Source organism: Ovis aries, chromosome 1 (genome assembly GCF_016772045.2).
Source record: "Ovis aries strain OAR_USU_Benz2616 breed Rambouillet chromosome 1, ARS-UI_Ramb_v3.0, whole genome shotgun sequence".
NCBI lineage: Eukaryota > Metazoa > Chordata > Mammalia > Artiodactyla > Bovidae > Ovis > Ovis aries.
In genome coordinates, this window is record NC_056054.1 from 243,000,436 (window position 1) to 243,023,093 (window position 22,658).

General features: G+C 36.6%; 1 protein-coding gene across 4 annotated transcripts in view; it reads left to right on the plus strand.

Annotated features, from left to right (window-relative positions):
* Positions 1-22,658, plus strand: part of PLOD2 (procollagen-lysine,2-oxoglutarate 5-dioxygenase 2) — a 119,630-nt gene that overhangs the window by 62,756 nt on the left and 34,216 nt on the right. For all 4 annotated transcript variants that reach the window (XM_060405538.1, XM_060405541.1, XM_027959595.3 and 1 more), the window contains 4 exons: positions 7,836-7,999; positions 11,834-11,946; positions 14,894-14,957; positions 16,189-16,286. In XM_060405538.1, coding sequence (XP_060261521.1) covers positions 7,836-7,999; positions 11,834-11,946; positions 14,894-14,957; positions 16,189-16,286 — 439 coding nt within the window. The remainder of the gene's footprint in view (positions 1-7,835; positions 8,000-11,833; positions 11,947-14,893; positions 14,958-16,188; positions 16,287-22,658) is intronic.

Sequence of the window (22,658 nt, forward strand, 5' to 3'; positions counted from 1 at the left end):
GTGTTCTTTGGAAGGACTAATGCTAAAGCTGAAACTCCAATACTTTGGCCACCTCATGCGAAGAGTTGACTCATTGGAGAAGACTCTGATGCTGGGAGCGATTGGGGGCAGGAGGAGAAGGGGACAACAGAGGATGAGATGGCTGGATGGCATCACCGACTTGATGGACATGAGTTTGAGTGAACTCTGGGAGTTGGTGATGGACAGGGAGGCCTGGTGTGCTGCAATTCATGGGATCTCAAAAGTTGGACACGACTGAGTGACTGAACTGAACTGAACTTGCAGCTGACTAATACACATAGTTTATACAGAAGACAGAGTAAAATTTTTCTGAAAGCAAAGCTTTTTAAGATTGATGGCTGTAATTTTAACTAATTATGGCAGATTTATTTAATAGACTTCTTCTTGGCAATGAGGGCAGTTTAGGTTTGCAGACACAAAGAACCTAGTCATTAGCAATGGACAATATTTCATTAAATTAGTGAAGGAAAGCCAAACACAGAGGAGAAGGGGACGACCGAGGATGAGATGGCTAGATGGCATCACGAACTCGATGGATGTGAGTCTGAGTGAACTCCGGGAGATGGTGATGGACAGGGAGGCCTGGCGTGCTGCGATTCATGGGGTTGCAAAGAGTGAGACACGACTGAGCGACTGAACTGAACTGAACTGAGCTGAACTGACATGGTTTTTAATTTTTTCCCTTGTTTTTGAAGGAAAGGTTAAAATCTTTAGCTGTCACTTAAACATATTGCATTGCCTTCAGCCTCATCCATGATGTGAAATATGATTAGGAATTACATGGGAAATGAATGATTTAAAAAAATTGTTCAGATATTCTTATTAGTGTTTACTGAGTGTATTAGTGGGTATGTTGGAATAAGGAAGAACCAGACTGTATTTAAAAGAAGGATTGGTTGTTTATATATAGCTAGATAAATGGTACTAATTTGTCTACTTTTGGTGTGTAGACATAAATCAGATTTTCCCCAAACCGGATTATCTACAAACCAGATTACCTACTCCTTGAATCTTTTTATTTTGAGTAAATATGTATTATTAAGCATCTGTTATTATATAAAATATGGTGCTAGCTGCCATGGCTGGATTGGTGGTGGCACAGGGGTTAACTGGGACAGAAATCTTGCCCTCTGGATAGGCTTTTCTATCCATAGCTTTGTATCTGTTTTCTGGAATAGCTACATAGTAATACTAATATTATATAATAATAATATAATATTACATAATAATATGTATATATTATTGTATATAGTATATTGTATATACTATGTAGTATTATTATATAATAATACTACATAATAATAATATTATAGCTACATAATAATAAATGCTGGGGATTGAAAAAAAGCTGCTTGCTTTCTTCACTGATTCAATGAATACTTAGTTGTGTGTGCACGTGTGTGTGTGCTGTCACTTCAGTCATGTCTGATTCTGTGTGACCCTATGGACTGTAGCCTGCCAGGCTGCTCTGTTCATGGGATTCGCCAGGCAAGAATGCTGGAGTAGGTTGCCATGTCTTCCTCCAGAGGATCTTCCTGACCCAGGGATCAAGCCCGAGTCTCAGGTCTCCTGTGTCAGTAGGCAGGTTCTTTACCATACTTACTGTGCACTAAATATGTATCAGATTTGAAAGTTCTAATGTTGCAGAGATAAATTTAACTATCATTTAAAAATTAGAGGGAGATTTTCATTTAATCATTTATTTTACAAGTAAAGAGACTGATGCAGAGGCACCAAGTGATGATAACTCGTGGTCCCACAGTTAGCTAGCAGCTTGAGCACCTTGAGGTCTTGCCACAATGTCTCCTTGGCTGCCCTGCACCTCAGGACTTGGCTACTCTCAGGAAGCTGTCTGGACAAAATGACTCTCCACCTGGGCAGTGTCCTAATTTGACTCCTACCTCATCCCAGCCTCAGTAGGAGTATTATATTCAGAAAATGAAATTATATTACCATTACAAAAATCCTCCCAGTAATTGTTTCTAAAATAGTCCCTACTTTGTCCAAGTTTATTCCTTCCCCTTCCTTCAAAATTCCTATGAAAAATTTAATCATTTCTCTTGTGATTATTTTGTAATTTATTCCACAAGTTCAACTGAGTAGACATTTTCAACTGCTTTATGAAAATGAGGAGGGAGTGGTTCTATGGTATTGTTTTTAGCATCAATCATCTGTGAAAAATATAGATATGTGTTTAAGATGAAGACATGATTAAAGAGAGAATTATCAGGTGTATTGCTTCTTGCATGCTTCATTAGACTTTAGTGAAAGTGAAAGTGAAGTCACTCAGTCGTGTCCGACTCTGCAACCCGTGGACTGTAGCCTCCGTCCATGGGATTCTCCAGGCAAGAATATTGGAGTGCGTTGCCATTTCCTTAACTTTTGGCTTAAATTTATATCAGTGATGATGAATAAAGTGTGGGTTGGGGAGGAACAAATAAACAAGATTAGGGAACACTTCTGTTGTTTTCCTCTGTGCCTCAGGGGAATAATACACAGATGAATAAAGTGGTGTATTTGGCATGTGAAGGAAGACAGTGCAGTTTAGTATAAATAGTCACTGCCAGCATGAAGGTCAGTTCAATTCAGTCGCTCAGTCGTCTCCAACTCTTTGCGACCCCCATGGACTGCAGCACGCCACTCTTCCCTGTCCATGACAAGTAGAAAATGAAACATTCTGTGGAAAAAGAGAGGAAAAGAGTTGTGGGGATTAAGAGGATGGAAATGATCTTTTCCATTTGTGCTGCTCACGTAGAGGTTTGTAGAGGAAGTGAGATTTAGATGAGGGTGAGTTGTTTGGATCTGACTGGAAAAAGATGTGCTAAGCTGATGAAACATCAGATTAAAGACATGAAAGAGATCGAATAATTCAGTGTGACTTCAGAACATATTATTTAATAGAAAATTAATGTGAATCTGATTCATTTAGAATTTATTTTACAGGCCACAGTTTGGTAAGCTGTAGTCTGGCCCAGGCTCTTTTCTGTAAATACTTTTGTTGTAGCACAAGTGTGCTCAATTATTTACAAATTGCCTATGGCCGCCTTGTACCACAAAGGCAGAGTTGAGTCATCCAGCAGAGACCGTATTGCCCTCAAAGCCTAAGGAATTTTCTCTAAAAGGCTAGATAGTAAATATTTGCTGAGTCCCACTTTAGACCATAGTTCTGATCCAGTCAAGGGACTGATCCAGTCAAGGGACTGGCACAGAAAGGTTTTCAGGAGAGTTTGTCAGATGGTCCTTATTGGAGGGGATGGGTGATGGGGAGGCTTATAAGATTTTTGAATTAATCTAGTCCAGTGTGTTTTAGTGGGAGTGGAGAGGCTTTAAATTTTAAATAGATTAAGTAGATGGAATCAATGGGTTCTGGAGAAAGATTTGATGAGAGAAGCCATGGAAAGGGAAGAGGCAGGGCTGAATGAAGTATTTTCAGCTTGAGTGACTGTATGGTTGATGGTGCCACAGAAACAGGGAACGCAGAAGGACAAATGCTTGTAAAAGTTTCAATGACCTGTCTGAGATAGAACACTGACGTGTCTGGTAGAGGACTCAGCATGACCACATAAGGTGAAAACCTTATGGTTTTTGCAGGACCCAGGAATATTTACCACAGTGAACTGTGGAAAGTTTTATCTTATTCTTCACATTTAAATGTATCAAATTCCTATGAGCATTATTTTTATGACTGTTGTGGGCATTTTTTTAAAAAGTTTGACCTTTTGGGTTAATGTGACTAAAGTCATTTTAAGTAGAAAAACTTTCTTGCCCTTTAAAATGTTTTAAATTGGTTCAAAAAAACTTTTCTAAAGTACTTCAACACAGAAATAGCCATGCTACTAGAATGGAATGAGAAAGTTCCAGCAACCTTAAATTTTTATTCAAAGTCAAATCCTTGCTTGAATTATGTGAAGAGAACTTTTGACTTTTACATTTTGATCTACAGTAATTGCTTTTTGTTATAAAGGTAATGCCTACTTATAAAATTTTTAAATCATCAGAGTACAAGTAGCCCACAACTCCTCAGTTTCAAGCTGTTGACTTTTGTTAATAATTTGAGATATACTGTGGAGATATTAAGTCCTTCACTGGTGTTACAAAGACACAATAATCATTTGCCAACTGTACCTTTATAACTTCGAATACATGATATTTGCTGTTGTTTAGTTTCTAACTTGTGTCTAACTCTTTTGCAACTCCATGGCCTGTAGCCCGCCAGGCTCCTCCATCCATGGAATTTCCCAGGCAAGAATATTGAAGTGGGTTGCCATGGCCTCCTCCAGGGGATCTTGCCAACCCAGGGATAAAATCTGTGTTTCCTGCATTGGCAGGCAGATTCTGTACCTTTGAGCCACCAGGAAAGTTCGAATGCATGATGCTACGTGCGAAATATCTGAATCGGTTTGGTCCAAGTCTTCAATCATATGATTCTCTGACATAATGAGCTCTTTTTATCCATCTCTCCAGACAATTTATTGGGTCCTGTGCCTCAGAGGGTTTGGTTTATTTGCTTTACCTCTCAGGGCTTAGTTACCCTGGTAACTGGTCTTATAAAGCTAGTTTTATTTCCTAATCTTCAGTATTTAAAAAAGAAAATTATATCAGCAACTAGTAGTCTTGAAGAAAATACTCCTGAGAGAAAAAATAGGGTTATCTCGCAAGGTAGAAATCTGAAGTGGTCATACTTATGAAATCAGCTGTACTCCTGCCTGGAGAATCCCATGGGCGGAGGAGCCTGGTGGGCTGCAGTCCATGGGGTCACTGAGGGTCGGACATGACTGAGTGAATTCACTTTCACTTTTCACTTTCATGCATTGGAGAAGGAAATGGCAACCCACTCCAGTGTTCTTGCCTGGAGAATCCCAGGGACAGGGTGCCTGGTGGGCTGCCGTCTATGGGGTCGCACAGTCAGACATGACTAAAGCGACTTAGCAGCAGCAGTACTTATTTATAAGAAAAAGAGAAACTTGAGATATTTATATAAATACTTTGTGAAGTCAGATTAATTCAGTTTTTTAAATAAACATGGAGGGGAGTTGGCTTGAGGTTTTAGTCAGAACAAATTTATTCTGATTTAAAATTTATCTTAAAATGTGTATTTGGCTAAAAATAAAATTATTTAAAACTATAGACATGCGTAAATTTAAAAGTAAGTTTTTGTCCTACCTCTCATTTTTTCAGGTCCCTTTCTTATAGTAACAAAAATGTTAATTTTTAAAACTTTTTTGAAAGATTATTATGGGGTTAATTTTTAATTTTTGTAGCAATATCTTGATGAGAAATAAGCACTACTTTCCCCATCATTTTATGCTTAAAGGAACAGAAGCATAAAGAGTTTGTTACTAACTTTCCTATGGTTACTCAGATGGCAAGTGATAGAGCTGGAATTGGAATTAGAAACCCATCTGTTAGACTTCAGATTGTGCAAACTGAATCACTTTATATTATTAACAGTATTAAAATTTTTCTACCCACTGATCTTAAAAGGAAGAAAAACGTAAATGCCAAATATGCATATATACAGTTTCGATATATACAGTTTATGTGTTCCCTCTACTTCCCTTAGAGCAGTTTGTTTTGTAAATTTCTGGAAGGAAGGGCATACTTGTTTCTCCCTTTAAATATTTGTTTCCATCACAGTTATCAGTAAACTGGCCTTTCAGAATGACTCTCACTAAAGAATCCTTTTACTTATAAGACCAATTGGTATACAGCAAGACTATTAGGTGGAGAAGGCAATGGCACCCCACTCCAGTACTCTTGCCTGGAAAAATCCCAGGGACGGCAGAGCCTGGTAGGCTGCCGTCTATGGGGTCTCACAGAGTCGGACATGACTGAAGCGACTTGGCAGCATGCACACACACACACACACACACACACACATATGTAGCTAGATAGATATGTTTTAATTTTGAAGTTTTTTTTGGTAACAAAAAGCAATGAAAAAATTTTAGAATGAAAAAAAATGGTATAGTTCTCTGAATTCAACTTTACTTTTACTAATTTTTAAAAATTGCCTAGGCATAATTACTAAGTTCAGTTTCACATTCAGTTCAGTTCAGTTCAGTCGCTCAGTCGTGTCCGACTATTTGCGACCCCATGAATCGCAGCACACCAGGCCTCCCTGTCCATCACCAACTCCCGGAGTTCACTCAGATTCACATCCATCGAGTCAGGTGATGCCATCCAGCCATGTCATCCTCTGTCGTCCCCTTCTCCTCCTGCCCCCAATCCCTCCTAGCATCAGAGTCTTTTCCGATGAGTTAACTCTTCACATGAGGTGGCCAAAGTACTGGAGTTTCACATTAGCAACATTTTAATCTTTTTTTTTTTTTTTAAAGATTCAGAAGTGGACTATCTGGTGGGGGCGAGTATGTCAAGGAATTTTTGCTTGTAAAGTCTGGTTCACCATGAAAGGGAAAGAGGAATCAGAGGGTAGGCAGCTTCCTTTTTAAAGCCCAGGACTTGGAGGTTGCATGAACATACCGGTTCTACTCAAATTTCACTGGAGTAGATTGCCATTTCCTTCTCCAGGGAATCTTCCTGACCCAGAGATTGAACCCATGTCTCCTGCATCGCCTGCATTGGCAGACAGATTCTTTATCAGCTGAGCCACAGGGGAAGCCCAAATTCATGTACAGAAAGTTATTGAATGTTGCCTGATACATACTACTATGTTAGCATATTAACAAACTCAAGAGCAAGTTTGGCAAAGTGTGTGTAACAGCCTCCTTGCTTCCCAATTCAGATATCATAGCAGGGGCTTCCTTGGTGGTCCAGTGGTTAAGACTCTGCACTTCCACTGCAGTGGGCATGGGTTTGGTTCCTGGTGGGGGAACTAAGATCCTACATGTAGCATGGTGTGGCCAAAAATAAAACCAACAATGTCCCCAGTCCTTCCTTGCTGGTACCCCCTTCCTGCCTCTGCACCACTCCAGGTATCACAGAAGTGCATTTGGACTATTGGCTATTAGGAAGACCTGGTGCTGAATTAGAGAGCATTTGTGTACTGTTTTTGTTAGCCACCTGGGATGGCAAGTCATGAAATTATCATCTTTGGAAATCGTTGGTTTTGTTAAAAAAAGATGAAGAAGAATTTGTGGTTGTAGCAAGAACAGAGAACTTATTGCAGAGAGGAAACAGATAGTGTGTGTCACGTTTCATATTATAAGTCATTGTGATTCTCTGGATGAACTGTGGGCAATACAATCTTCAGAAAATCCATGAAACTATAAATTTAATTTTTTACATTTTTAAATATATTGAACTTTAAAAAGATACACATGTCTGTATGCATTTAGTTTAGGATTTCAGGCTAAATAGTGGTTCAAATTTACATTTATATTGATAACATTTAGTAGGTGGAAACATTTTGTCAAAGGTAAGGAAATCTGCAGAAATTATTATAGATGAGTACAAATTAGAAAGAAACATTAGGCAGTTACAATGGCAGCCTCTGTCAGTAGTAGCGCTTCTACTATGTTATACAACAAGTTACTGATTTTTAACTTCTCAACACTTTTGGAATTTTGATTTTGGAGAGTAAATGATTATTTAAAAAATTAAGACTAATACTAAAAAAGCTGTCTTTTATTTGGACTTCATTACCAGTGTAACATAAACAGTAATAGCTTAATACAATCCATATAATTTAAGTTGAGGGAGAGTTGTTTGGTTTACTCTGCAAATAGCTGAAATTAATCTGATGTTGGATTCTAAATTCTGATTTTTATTAGAGAAAAATAATCTCTTGGTTTATATCTCTAAATTTCAACAACTGTATTGTAAACTTCTTTTTTTCCCCTCTCATCAAACAGCTTTGATGTTATATTTGCTGGTGGTCCAGAAGAAGTTCTAAAAAAGTTTCAAAAGTCAAACCACAAAGTAGTGTTTGCAGCTGATGGAATTCTGTGGCCAGATAAAAGACTAGCAGACAAGTATCCCATTGTGCACATTGGGAAACGCTACCTGAATTCAGGAGGTGAGTAAGATACTGGAAGAAAAGTATAATGCGAGTCATGGATTAAAATGTTGATGAAACCACCTTTTTAAAAAATATGTGACTATAGACATGTTTTAAATAACCATTATCTTCTTATTACTATGGAAAAATTATATCTGTTTAAATTCACAGTGTGTTTTATAGTTGACAAAACATTTTCTCATCTGTTATATCATATGATGCTCCTAAAAACACTAGTAATGTGTTATTACTAGTGTAAATATTATTTATATGTAAATGTTATTGTTTCTACATTATAAGTGAGAAAACCATGTTTCCCTAATTTAAGTGACTTCTCCAGTAGGCATTCAGTTATTAAAGGAAAAACTACAGGGATTCTGGTCGTCTGACTATAATGTCATTAAGAATTTGCTGGCTCTAGGTTAATGGGCTTAGTAAATTCCCTTACTTAGGAAAAACTGCAAGCTACACTTGAGTAGCTTTAACAAATAGGCATTAACTTTATCTATATTTTAAACAAATGGCCTGGTGGCTCAGATGGCAGAGAATCTGCATGCCAATGCAGGAGATCCGGGTTTGATCCCTGGGTCAGGAAGATCCCCTGGGAGAAGGGCATGGCAACCCATTCCAGGATTCTTGCCTGGAGAATTCCATGGACAGAGGAGCCTAGTGGGCTACAGTCCATGGGGTTGCAAAGAGTCGGACACGACTGAGTGACTAACACTTTGGCTTTCTTTCACTTTTATTTTAAATATATCGGAGTAAATGATTTGTCTTGAAATCCCTAGTCATAAAGATTCAACATTGAGTGCTTAGGTGAACTTAAAGTACTGCCTTAGCTATACCACTATGAATTAAGAAATAAATGATCAAGTTTCCCCCTTCCATCAAAAAATAAAAGGAAGTTTGACTTTAGATATTTTATTTCTTTAGACTGAGATTAAGTAAAAATATGGCCAGAAAACGTGTATATAGGACAGGTAACTTGTCAGAGAAACAATGTTGAGTGGAAATTGTAAGTAAGCCACACTGGAAAGACAGATTTTATTGTGAATTACATAAAATAACTGATTGTATTCAGGCCAGTTCAAATAAGTGCTGTTTGAGATAGCAGATCTGGGTTTTAGACTTTACTCAATTACTTTTGTATATGAAACTTTTGACAAGTAACTTAGTTACAGCTCTACTCACCTGCATTTTCTTTTAGAAACCCATTTCCATGGTGATTCTTTGGAACTCCATCAGCCCATATAAATTTGCTCTTCTGAAACCTTAAGTCTTAGTGTGTACTGCCAAGTTTCAGCTTCCTTTTTTTCTCTTCAATACATTTTTCGTTCATGGTTTTGGGGATCTCCTGACCATTTTCTTTTTCTCCTAATTTATCTACCGTCTTTGGGTTTTACTTCAACGTTCAAATCTGAACCTAGGGTTTCTCATATAGGTCACATTATCCTCTTAGATTTACAGTAAAGATGGCTGCCTGCTCTTGACTTCTCTGCCTAGGCAATTTTAAATGAGAATGAGAGCTCTATCTGCTCCCAACTGTCAGACCCTCAGTGATACATGGCTTATCTTTACCCTAAGTCCTAGATAGATTAAAAGCCGCTTAGCTATGGAATTCTGGGATGAGTTTTACTTTGTATTTATTAGTTTTTCTGAACAGGACATGCTTAGTGAAACATAACATATGTAAAATCTAGATAGTGAAATATTTACTCAAAAATCTAAATTTCAAACAGAGGCATAGAACTTTGGAAGCAGTAAAACTAGCGAGTGCCTTTGTGAACAAGTTTAATTAAGGAGAATGTATTTATAAGTGAGAAAGTGATCATGAGAAATGAAAGTGTTAGTCTCTCAGTCATATTCTGCGGTTGCCGCTGCTGAGTCACTTCAGTCGTGCCAGACTCTGTACGACCTCATAGATGGCAGCCCACTGGCACCTCTGTCCATGGGTTTCTCTAGGCAAGAATACTGGAGTGGGTTTCCGTTATCGGCTCCAGGGGATCTTCCTGACTCAGGGATCAAACCCAGGTATCCTGCACTGAAGGCAAATTCTTTATGATCTGAGCCATCAGGGAAGCCCAAAAGTGATCAGACAGGGTATCAGAACATCATCCTTATTCTTTCTGTAGTCAGAGTAATTAAAGAAATGCTAGAAAATCTAAGTATGTTCAATAAAAGTTTATGTAAATTTATGAATGATATAGAGAGTTATTTAAGAGACATGAGTTTTGTTTGTGTGTACCTCAATTAGTTAAAAAATCATGGAGAGTAAACATGTTTCCTTATGAGGAAAATGGTGGAATATTAGAAACTTTAGTCTTCTGAAATAGTATGGCAGTTTAATAGCAAACTGTACACCATAAACTACATATAACATGCTTTGAAAATAAATGTAATTTCTTCTCATTTTAAAGGATATTTGTAATTTATAAAAAGGATAAGGAAACATAATTTTTGAAAAACAGTAATATAAACCATTGGAAAATGTCATATGTTGCTGCTTAAACATGTTTTTTTTTTCAATCACAGAAGATTAGTTTTAAGAGTTAAAAAATATATATTTTTCAGTGTTTTAAGATTTTTCTGATTTGGCAAAAATGAGGAAAAAATGAGCCACCAGTAACTGATTTAGTCAGGTTTTCATTTTGTCTTGTTTGCTCTAGTTAACAATAATTTTCCTGCCTATTTCTTTTAATTCTTTTATTACTATGAGGACATTATAATTTTGAGGATAATAAGTTAGGTTTCTTTTCAATTTTCAGGAGTAAAATTGCTCCTTGTTAAAAGTATTGCATATCAATGAAACATAGCAGTTTGGCTGCATTTCTGAAATTCAGAGGAAGACTCAAACACAGGGAAAAATGATCCTGTTGTCTTTGTCTTTTATAGACAACTGTTGTTGGCATATTGAATGCTTGTGCTCTAAGGCCAAGGTAAAAAATCCAATTTTAGACTTCCTTTTTCCAGACCATGACAAAACCTAGCCAGAAAATGGTTTAGCAGACATAGTAATGACTAGCTCAGTGAAGGAAAAATTCCCAAAATGTCCTAGATATAAAATTTCTTTGGGATGTTTGCAGTCAGTGACAAATCCAACATTCTTTTGATTGTGTTAGCATCTCTGGCACTGACATTAAAACCACTGTAGTATTTTTTTTTTCCCCAGAAACAGTGAATCTTTTACATTGGATCTAAGAACAGCATTTCAGAAGAAAGGAAATTCTTCTGATTCTGATTTTTTTCCTAGTAACTCTTTTTTTCCCCTGACATGTGTTCAAAAACATTAGTTGCCTCTCGTGTATCAGTTAATTTGGGGAGATGGGTTGAATGGATGGGTTGTAGTAGCATGAAAACATATACACTACCATATGTAAAATAGATAGCTGGTGAAAATTTGCTGTATGACTCAGGGGACTCAAACCATGGCTCTGTGACAACCTAGAGGGGTTGGATGGAGTGGGAGGTGGGAGGGAATTTCAAGAGGAAGGGGACATATGTATACCTATGGCTGACTCATGTTGATGTATGGCAGAAACCAATACAATATTGTAAAGCAGTTATCCTTTAATTAAAAATAAATGAATTAAAAAATTAATTTGGGAAATGTGTTTATTCAAAGAGAGTCTTTTATTTGCACTTGATAATAAAAACTTTTTCTCTTTGAATTTATATATGAAACAAAGGACACTCAATAACTCATACTTCTCTCATGGTGAGCTGTGAAATTCTAAACTATGGATTAGGACTAATAGCTTTACAAATCTATGCAACTGGTCTATGAAATTAACACAGACATGAGTTTTGGTCTTTGAGTTCTAGATCCTCTATTCATTCTCTTTTCTATTGCAGGATTTATTGGTTATGCTCCTTATATCAACCGTATAGTTCAACAGTGGAATCTCCAGGATAATGATGACGATCAGTTATTTTACACTAAAATTTACATTGATCCACTGAAGAGGGTAGGTAATAGCTCTCACTTTCAATGTAATGTCTGGATTCAAGTGGCTACTGGCACTCCAGTCATTGCATCCATATTTGGGCAATTTTGCAGGCAGAGTAATAAATATGGGGCCATCTCAGTTGTGTCAGCTCTAAGGAGCCTATCTGGAAGTCTCACAAAATGCTTTCTTATACTTTTCTTTGATCAGAACATATGTATTTGGCTACACATAATATGGAAAGGGTTCCCTGGTGGCTCAGTCCGTAAAGAATCTGCCTGCAATGCAGGAAACTGAGGTTCGTTCCCTGAGTTCTGAAGATCCCTGGAGAAGGAAATGGCAACCCACTCCAATATTCTTGCCTGGGAAATCCCATGGACAGAGGAGCCTAGTGGGCCACAGTCCATGGGGTCGCCAGTGTCGAACATGACTTAGCGATTAAACCACACACACACCATATCACAAAATGCAGAGGAGTTTTGTTCTTTATTTCAAGCACATGTGTTCTACTAAAATCTGAATTCTCTTATTAAGGAGAAGAATGTTGGGAACAAGAGCACCTTGCCTTAAACTCTAAGGACAATATTCCTGAGATTGATTTAAATGGAACTTTGGAGAAAAGTAAAAACAAAGTTCTTTAATTTGTTAGATACTATTTTCAGTATAATTACCTAATATAAGTTAATGTTCTATAAGTTTATTTTGTATAATCAATACAGTTCTAAAATTTATTCAGTTGTGTGTTTCAGGGTACTGTCATTAGGAAACAAGTGTTTGGTTTTTTTTTAAAGTATATTTTAGAGTGAGTTTGCACTGTGTCTGCTTTTGTATTTTTGATAAATACTATCTAAATATTTTAATTAGATACTTCTTAAGAAACTTTATTCTTAATTTTTTTTTTTTAACTCTCTCTTATGTGACTGACACAAACAGCCTGAAGATTTGATCTCTCATTCGAGAGGAGAAGCCTACTCTTGGCATGAGTACTAGCCCTTGCAGCTTGATGCCTGTCTTTCTGAGTGTAATTCCACAGTGAAAGTGCTCTGAGTGTTATTTAATTGTTTTTGCTTTAGGATGTTTCCTCTGAAATCTCACTGCTGGGTCTGTAGTATTTTTAGTTGTGTAAATACTATTTATGTTTTCTCTAGGCATAAAATTTAATGTGGTTAGCATATGTCTTAGTCTGCTTGGTTTGCCATAACAAAATATCATAGACTGGGTGGCTTAAATAACAGAAATTGTTTTCTCAGAGATCTGGAGGCTAGAAGTCTGATATCAGGGTGCCAGAATAGTTAGATTCTGGGGAGAACTCTCTTCCTGCCTTGTAGATGTCAGCCACCTTCTTGCTGTATTCCACACGGTGGAGAGAGAGATAAGAGATAGAGAGTGAAGTTTGGGGCTTGAACATATGAATTTTCAGGGAACACAAACATTCCATCTGTAATAGCATGCAAAGACAATTCTAGGAATATTATTTCAGAGCAATGTAGCTGAAAAATTGGTCCATTGAGAGTAAGGTTGTAAAGTAGATTAATGTTTATGATTAGATTGTCTTCCAGGGAACAAGTGTCTTAATTTCATTGCTGCAGTCACCATCTGTAGTGATTTTGGAGCCAAAGAAAATAAAACCTGCCACTGTTTCCAATTTTTCCCCATCTATTTGCCATGAATTGATGGGACTGGATGCCAAGATCTTAGTTTTTTAAATGTTAAGATTTAAGCTAGCCTTTTCTCTTTCTTCTTTTACCTTCATCAAGAAGCTCTTTAGTTCCTCTTCACTTTCTGCCATTAGATTGGTATCATCTGCATAGCTGAGGTTGTTGATATTTCTCCCAGCAGTCTTGATTCCAGCTTTTGATTCATCCAACCAGGCATTTTACATGATGTGCTCTGCATATAAGTTAAATAAATAGGGTGATAATATACAGCCTTGATATATATTATCCAGTTTGGAACCAGTCTGTTGTTCCATGTCTGGTTCTAACTGTTGCTTTTTAACCTGCATACAGGTTTCTTGGGAGACAGGTAAGGTGGTCTTATATTCCATCTCTTTAAGAATATTCTACAGTTTGTTGTGATCCAAACAAAGACTTTAGTGTAGTCAATGAAGCAGAAGTAAATGTTTTTCTGGAATCTCTTTGCTTTTTCTTTGATCCAACAGATGTTGGCAATTTGATTTCTGGTTCGTCTGTCTTTTCTAAATCCAGCTTGTACATCTGGAAGTTCTCGGTTCACATAACGAAACTGACCTTTTCTAGTCCTGTTGTCACTGCTGAGTTTTCCAGACTTGCAGACATATTGAGTGCAGCACATTAACAGAATCATCCTTTAGGATTTTATATGGCTAAACTAGGATTCTACCACCTCCACTAGCTTTGTTCATAGTAAGGCTTACTTGACTTCACTTTCCAGGATGTCTGGCTCTAAGTGAGTGACCACACTATCATTTTTATCTGCATCATTAAGACCTTTTTTGTGTAGTTCTTCTGTGTATTCTTGCTACTTCTTAATATCTTCTGCTTCGGTTAGATCCTCACCATTTCTATCCTTTATTGTGCCCATGTTTGCATAAACTGTTGCCTTAGTATCTCGTTTTCTTGAAGATATCTTTAGTCTTTCCTATTCTATTGTTTTTTTATTTCTTTGCATTGTTTACTTAAGGTTTTCTTATCTCTCCTTACTATTCTCTGGAACTCTGCATTCAGTTGGGTATATCTTTCCCTTTCTCCTTTGCCTTTTGTTTCTCTTATAAACCTGTTTTAGCAGTCAGGCAGATGAAACTGCATAATAATAATACCCAACCTCAATAGCTTAATATAACACATAACATGGGTCTTTCTGAAGAAGGTATTGGAATAATTTGTGTTTTGGATCTTCATATTCCCCCAAAGAGCAAACTATATCAACATGATAGTGTTGTTTGCTGTTTCTTTTGTCATTTTAATTTTTTTTCCATTCTTATTTTTAGGAAGCTATTAACATCACATTGGATCACAAATGTAAAATTTTCCAGACCTTAAATGGAGCTGTAGGTATGCTTCCTAAATAGTGGGTTGCTCATGTGTACAAATGAACACCAGTGTTGTCAACTGTTTATCCTTTTTTATATTCATGCTGGAGCTATGACTAAGGTTGACATGTAGGTATTGCAACTATTAAGCAAAATATTAGAGTTAAGCTGAGCTTGATATAAATACATCCAGTTAAAATCATTTCCTACGAATAGTACAGAAAGATAAACTTCTGCTTTTAGGTAACTTAAACTTTAGTGATTTACCACTGGGGACTCTAGATATAGTTTTAAATTAATTACATTTTGTTATTACAGTTTTCAGTATCAGCTTTTAATATTGTGAATTACTCAGCAGTATTAAATTATTTCAATATAGGTTAAAGGTAACTGGTAATGAGACATGTACTGTGGAGTGTGGTGTATGTGTGTGTGCATGCCTGTATATGTTTTCCTTGTAGAGGTGTATTTTGATAAAAATACATGAATACATTAAATGTAATTAATTGATACATTAAAAAATACATTGATACCTCACATTAATACCTCACAAATTAAAAATATATTGCAATTCAAGATACTTCTTTAAGGCAGTTCATAAATTAAAAGATTCTTAGAGTAGAAGGCATTTAGTTCAGAGTGCTCTGGAAATATGAGGAAAGGAGCTTGAAAACAAAAAAAAAATGTTTCTGCTCCTTGTTTCAGCTCCTTGTGCTGACTTGTTTATTCCTGGAATTAGCATTAGGCCTGATTTTCAAGAACTTGAAGTACTTTCAGTGATGCCAATTGTAGAAACCTAGCTTATGCCTGGCAGTTTTCTACTTGCTAGACATATATTGTTACCTTCATAATAGCCTAGAAAATCAGGCAAGAATCCCATTTTACAGATGAATAAATTGAGACAATAATTTAATCCATTTGGGATTACATCACTTTCAAAAGACAGGGACAGTATTGTGAAGATGCTTCCTTTCAACCAAGACCTCTCAGTGTGTTAGCAGGTCAGTTTGCCAGCACCAGGTTGCAGAAGGTCAGGTGCTTAGAATCTGCATCTGTGTCAGTGTTGTCCTTCATTTCGGATATCTGCTGACTTGAAGCAGGCAAAGTTTCTAAAAGTGTGGCACATGGAATAGCATGCATGAGAAATTTTACAACAAACTAAAATATGTAGATAGATATGTACATGAATATGTGTATATGAACACATACACACACATTTTAAATGACTAAAATCTGTCTTTTTTAAAATGCAGATGAAGTTGTTTTGAAATTTGAAAATGGCAAAGCCAGAGCCAAAAATGTATTTTATGAAACATTACCAGTGATGATTAATGGAAATGGACCTACCAAGGTGAGTCACAGTGGAGAGCTTTCTCTGTTTCTTTATTTCTTGAGGATGGATTACTGAGAAGTATATATTGATAGAATGACTTCTTCCCCTCCTTCCCCTTTTTCCCCTTCTTCCCCTCTCCCTCCTTCCCTTCCTTCTTCCCCTCCCCATTTCCTTCTCTCCCACCTTTTCCTCCCCCTCTTCCTCCTTTAATATCTTTAAGAGGCTTGATGAATAACAAGGTTCTACTCTATAGACAGGAAAATTCAATACCCTGTGATAAATCATAATGGAAAGAATATTAAAAAAAAATAATGTCTATTCTTGTTTAACTGAGTCACTTTGCTGTACAGCAGAGGTTGCCACAACGTATTTTGGTGCCAACAATTAACTAGTTTCGTTCCTTTACACACTGTGTTATCTGATTTCATTCAGATTAATCAAACTGATGGTTTTTTCCTCAGGAGATTGATAGCTTTCTGTTCTATTTGTAACACATTTCACTTTAGTGTTTTGTGTAACAGCTTACTTGAGAGTGAACCACATTCCCTCAAAACAGAGTATCCTTTCTGAATATGTGTTGAAGTTTATAAGGGTTCATTTGTTTCACTTGAGTCACTATTGTCAAAGTTAACAGGTCTGTTAACATTGGGGTGTAACTGTGTATCCCAAAAGCTTCCGCTTGAATTTATGATGGATTATACTTGAAAGACATAATTTTTCTAATGAAATTTTATATGCTTTTCAAATATATATAATTGATTTTGCTGAAAGTGTTACTGACTGAAAAATCTGTAATGAGTTAGTATTTCTGGTATCCAATTAAAATGGAAATATTAATTGTTTTGTCTATACTTATATGTAATACACATATATACATATACATATATATATACACACAAACATACACATATATGGTTAGTGATATCATGCTTAAAACAATGTTCTGGCATACCAAGATGATGCCTGGATTACCCATAAGTACATAGAACAGAGATTATTAGATGAATTTGCATTGTGGAAAGAGAGATGGGAGATGAGGTCTGCTATTTCATAGCAGTGAGAAGCCTGAATTCCAATAAAAGCTATATGCTTGGGAAGACAGTCAAGGAAAAGCCCACACTGGCAGCTTTTCCACCATAAAAGTGGAGAAAATAGATTACCCTTCTCTACTTATTTTCCACCTTGCTTTTCATCACATTCCAGCCCTCCTACAGAACCTTGGCTGTGGCCTCCTTTTTCTGTCTGATAACAGTTTTCCCAGCTCTAGTCTCTCCTTCTCATCAACATTTTAAAGAAGTGAAGTCTTTCTCATCCTATGAACCCAGCCAACACAAACTGTAACATCCTTCTCAGTCTACATTGCTTTCCAGCAGTGTAGGACATTTTCCTTCCCCTCACAGCCACGCTCTTTAGAGACTATTGCTCTTCCCACCACCCAGGAATGGCTCCTGCCAAAGTGTTATGTTGTGATATCCTTGTTGAGGAGTAGACACAAAGATGCTCTCATTTATCTTTCATCCAAAGATAACATTTGATGATGTTCATCCCATTTGGTTCAATTTGAAATACTTCCTTTTGCTTCCATCATGCTCTGCTGGTTTGTCTAATAACTTTCTGGCCAATCCTCCTTCTTCTTTAGTTTCTCTGTTTATCTTTCTTATATATACTACTAAGTCACTTCAGTCGTGTCTGACTCTGTGGGACCCCATGGACGGAAGCCCACCAGGCTCCCCTGTCCCTGGGATTCTCCAGGCAAGAACACTGGAGTGGGTTGCCATTTCCTTCTCCAGTGCATGAAAGTGAAAAGTGAAAGTGATTGGCTGTGCTGGGTTTTCATTGCTGTGCATGCACTTTCTCTAGTTGTGATGAGTGAGGGCTACTCTCTAGTTGTGGTGCTAGAGCGTCTCATTGCACTGGCTTTTCTTGCTGCAGAGCACAGACTCTAGGCACGTGGGCTTCAGTAATTGCAGTGCAGAGGCTCAGTAGTTGTGGCTCTCAGGCTCTAGAGCCCAGGCTCAGTATTTGTGGCACACAGGTTTAGTTGCTCAGTGGCATGTGAGATCTTTCTGGACCAGGGATTGAACCTGTGTCCCCTGCACTGGCAGGCAGATTCTTAACCCCTGGACCACCAGGGAAAGTCCCTTAATATAAATTTTTAAAATTTAACACTTTGTGTAGTGAAATTCAGGTCCTCTTCCTGTATTGTTTAGTTAAGTATTCTGTAGGTATCTGTCGGAGCCATTCTTTTCTCTGTATTCTTAGGTAATCTGCTTCCTTCCCAAGTCAGAAAATCTCTCAGTGGTAATTATTTTCAAATCCTTGCTGTAGCTTCTATCTTTCCTGAGCTCTGGGTTTGAATGCCCAATTGTTAGATTTATCTGTGTGTCAAGGCCTGGAGCTCAAGACCTTCAGTTCTTTCCCTCTACCACCCAATTGATTAGCCACAACCTGGTCTTTGTTTTGGCTGTAGTTGCCTCTCTCTTCCAGTCCCCCTGGAGAAGTAAATGGCAACCCACTCCAGTATTCTTGCCTGGGAAATCCCATGGACAGAGGAGCCTGGCAGGCTACAAGTCCATGGGGTCGCAAGAGTTGGACACGACTGGGCAACTAAACCAACCATCCAATCCAAGAGCTATACCTTCTAACTCTGTGCATGGTGGTTTGACTAATTTTCTTAGAGTCAAGAGCAACTTTTTAGTGCAGGCCACCTGCAACCTCCCAGTAACAGTCATCTGCCGGCAGCTTGGACCTAGAGTATTCTGCAGAAGCAAAAACCCAGTCACATTACTCAACCTGTGTGCTGCCCTCTGTAGTCTTAACTATGAAGTTCCACATTCTCAACTTGTTTTGTAAAAGTTCTTTTTTTTTTTTTTTCCTTTGAAGTTTGCTTCTAGTTTAAGGGTCCCCAGTCTACCATCTCATCTTCTCCCCCACTCCTGATACTATAATATCTATACACTGTTTCTCCTTCTCACCCTCTCCCTCAACTCCTGCCACACTGAGTTAATTTAAACTTTGCAAACGTTTCATGTTTCCTCTGTCTGCAAGTCTTCTGTACATGCACATCACTCACTGTGGAATCCTCTGACCCTAATTCCTATCTGCTGTACCCAGCTATTAAGTGCTATTCATCTTTTGTGTGTGCTTAATCACTCAGCTGTGTCTAACTCTTTTGTGATCCTTTGGAAAGAAGCCTGCCAGGCTTCTCTGTCCCTGGGACTCTCCAGGCAAGAATACTGGAGTGGGTTGCCTTGCCTTCTTCCAGGGGATCATCCTGACCCAGGGGTCAAACCCATGTCTCCTGTGTCTCCTGCATTGCAGGTGGATTCTTTACCTGCTGAGCCATTCATCTTTTAGGTGTCAGCTTAGTCTTTACTCCTCAAGTTTCCTGCATGCCTTTATAATATCTGGAACTTTGTCTATCACAGAACATAATACCATACACTGTACAGGGACAGCATTGACCTGTTTTAAATTTTTGTCTCTTACTGGGTCTGTTGCCTAGGAATTATAGAAATTGTATCTATCCTGTTCACTTTTTGTTTTGCCAGGCTTCAGCATATGTGCAGCATATATTTATCTTTCAATAAATTGTGATTGAATGTCAAGGTCTATAAATAGTCCAGTGACTTAGCATTATTCTTGGGAATAGTGAAGTGGATTTTTTTCTGGCAGGGCAAAATATTCATGCAATATGTGTGGGTCCCTGTAACTGTCCCTAGACAGATAAATGGATTTCTACAGCCACTTCTATAACTAAATAGTGTGCTATTTCTCCTTAGTAATGTAATACTTGAATCAAACTTAAATGTCTTTAAGAGGGCGGTTGGTCCCCCAAATTTGGCCATTTTGAGTGAGGCCTGATAGTCAGTGATTTCATTGTATTCACCAGTTTTTTTGCAGATTTCCAGGGTAATGCTGATAGTTTCACAAAGTGATTAAAAGACTTCTCATAAGAAAACTAGCTCTTAGTCCTTAGTCATTTAGAAAGTTCTGTATGTACTAAGAAATTTTAAGTCTTCCGAGCAACATTTTTAGTTTGGGCTCTCTGTTTCTGGCATTTCAAGCAGTATGATGATCCCATTATATTTTCTGTGACATGACCTTATAATTCTATTTGGCAGCAAAAATGAAGTAATTTTTTATTGTAGAATTATATTTGGTATAATATAAAATTTGAGAAAGGGCTATATAAATGAGCATTCAAACCAGTGCCTTCAAACTAATGCCAATTGGCTTTCAAACTAATGCCAATACGTTATTCAGTAATATGTTAAAAAATCATATATTACCCAGGATAATGAAGAAAATAAAAGCAGATTACTCTTTTTAGATATATCATTTTTATTTAACCATCATAAAAGATGAAAGGATTTTTATATATTTTGTCAGTTAGCTTTATTTTTTTATTTAGTAAGGAATGATTATAATGTCAGTGGTTTTGAGCCATAACCTCATGAATGTTAATATTTAACACATTTTTATTTAAAAATGTGCATTATGTATAAATGGTAAATTGTTGATAATGTGTTTATAGACCAAAGTATGTAAAGATGAGTTTATTTCTTACTTTCTTGAAATCTCATGCTGTTTAACTTTTAAATTATAAATAAATTTAAAAATCACTTATAATCCCACTACATCTCATTTTGTTTTCATTCATAGTTACTTTCAGTCTTTATGTCCTTGCAATATGTACCTTTAAGCATTCATATTTTTCATTTGTTTTCATAATGATGTATAAACAACTTTGTTGCTTTTAAATTAACATTCTTTTTGAAATGCTTTTTATTTATTCTACATAATTGTCTTCATACTTATCTAGGTATATTGTAATATAAATCAGTTTTTAGATAGAAACCATGACTTCTGGTTTGAAGTTTTGCTTTTTATTCTTGAAACTTATTTACTGTTAGTAACACATCATAAGATGCTTATTTTAATTCCTTTTTTCTTTTAAATATCAGATAATGTACATCTTAAGGTAAATCATTATGAAATTGATAGTATTTTTATACAAACAGAAGTTAAACATAAGAAAAGCAGATCATCTAATTTGCACATGAAAACAAGTCATTTCAGAAATGAATTTGATCTGCAATAAAAATAGGAACTCTAATGTTGTGCACATAACCTCAATGCTTGGGTCACTATGACCTTGAATACTTGGGTGACTTGAAAAAAATGAAAGAAAAAAGAAAAGATTCAGTTGGAAAAGTTTCTCTGCCAGTGACATGACATCACCCTTGGAAATGTTTCGATATTGTGAAAACAGGATTAAGAAAGCACTACCACCTAGTAGCTGGGGACTTCCTGGAACAGCCTAACTACATAAACAGTTCTCTGCACTTTACAAAGCTGCCAGCACAAATGTCTGCTATTTTTGATGAAGAAAACAGATGGAAACAGAGGGTAAGGGTGATGGGTAACCTCTGCCTGTGTGATGAGAGATCCAAAAAGAGAGAGATTTCCAGTCTTAGTGATCTCTGAAAATCAAATAGATGTAAAAAGTAAAAAAGTTTTAAAGTTTAATTCTGAAAACTAAATGTAATGTCTTTTATGCTCTAACCTTTTAAAAAAGATATTGATCATTTTCATATTCACCTAGGGGTCCTAACAGACTCATCAGTAATTCATGAAATAAATATTTAATTTCTTACGAGATTTCTGAGGTAAGGAAGGTGCCAGTCTTTATATATAGGTGGGAATTTTAGATATGTCCAACCATGGGGGAGATTTTTTTCTTCTAAACAAATTATTTCCCAGGATATTTAAAACAAAACTATGTATTTCTCAACAGCTTTTAAAAAAATTCCTTTTAGAAGTAATGCTTAATAGAGAACCCATTTAAACATGAATCTCTATTCTATTTTTAATTCAAAAACATAATGTTATATAGGATATGAATAATTAACATTTGCACTTATAGTGTGACAATAGTAAAATTTTTGTTTTTGTTATAGAAACATATTCAAATCATTGTATTGATTCTTGAAATGTCATTAATGAATATCATAACTGCATATTTTCTGCCTTGTAATTTGTTTCCTGACTTTTCATGTAGTACAAGAGGGATGTGAATGAGTTACTTTTCCATGTCTTATGATTGTGCTATAGAGAATAATGTGACTATCTATAATATCTATAAAACACAAAGGTTTTCTCTTTGTAATTATACTGTGCTTGTTTCAATAGCCTTTGCTTCAGTTTTAGTACAATAAAAATATTTGAATATAATACCAAATATTTGAGAAGAATCAGATAAAATAGTACTGAACTAATTTCTTTATCTATTCTATACCATAAGATCTCTTTTAAGGTCTTCAGTTCAGTTCAGTCATTTAATCGTGTTCTACTCTTTACGACCCCATGAACCACAGCACGCCAGGC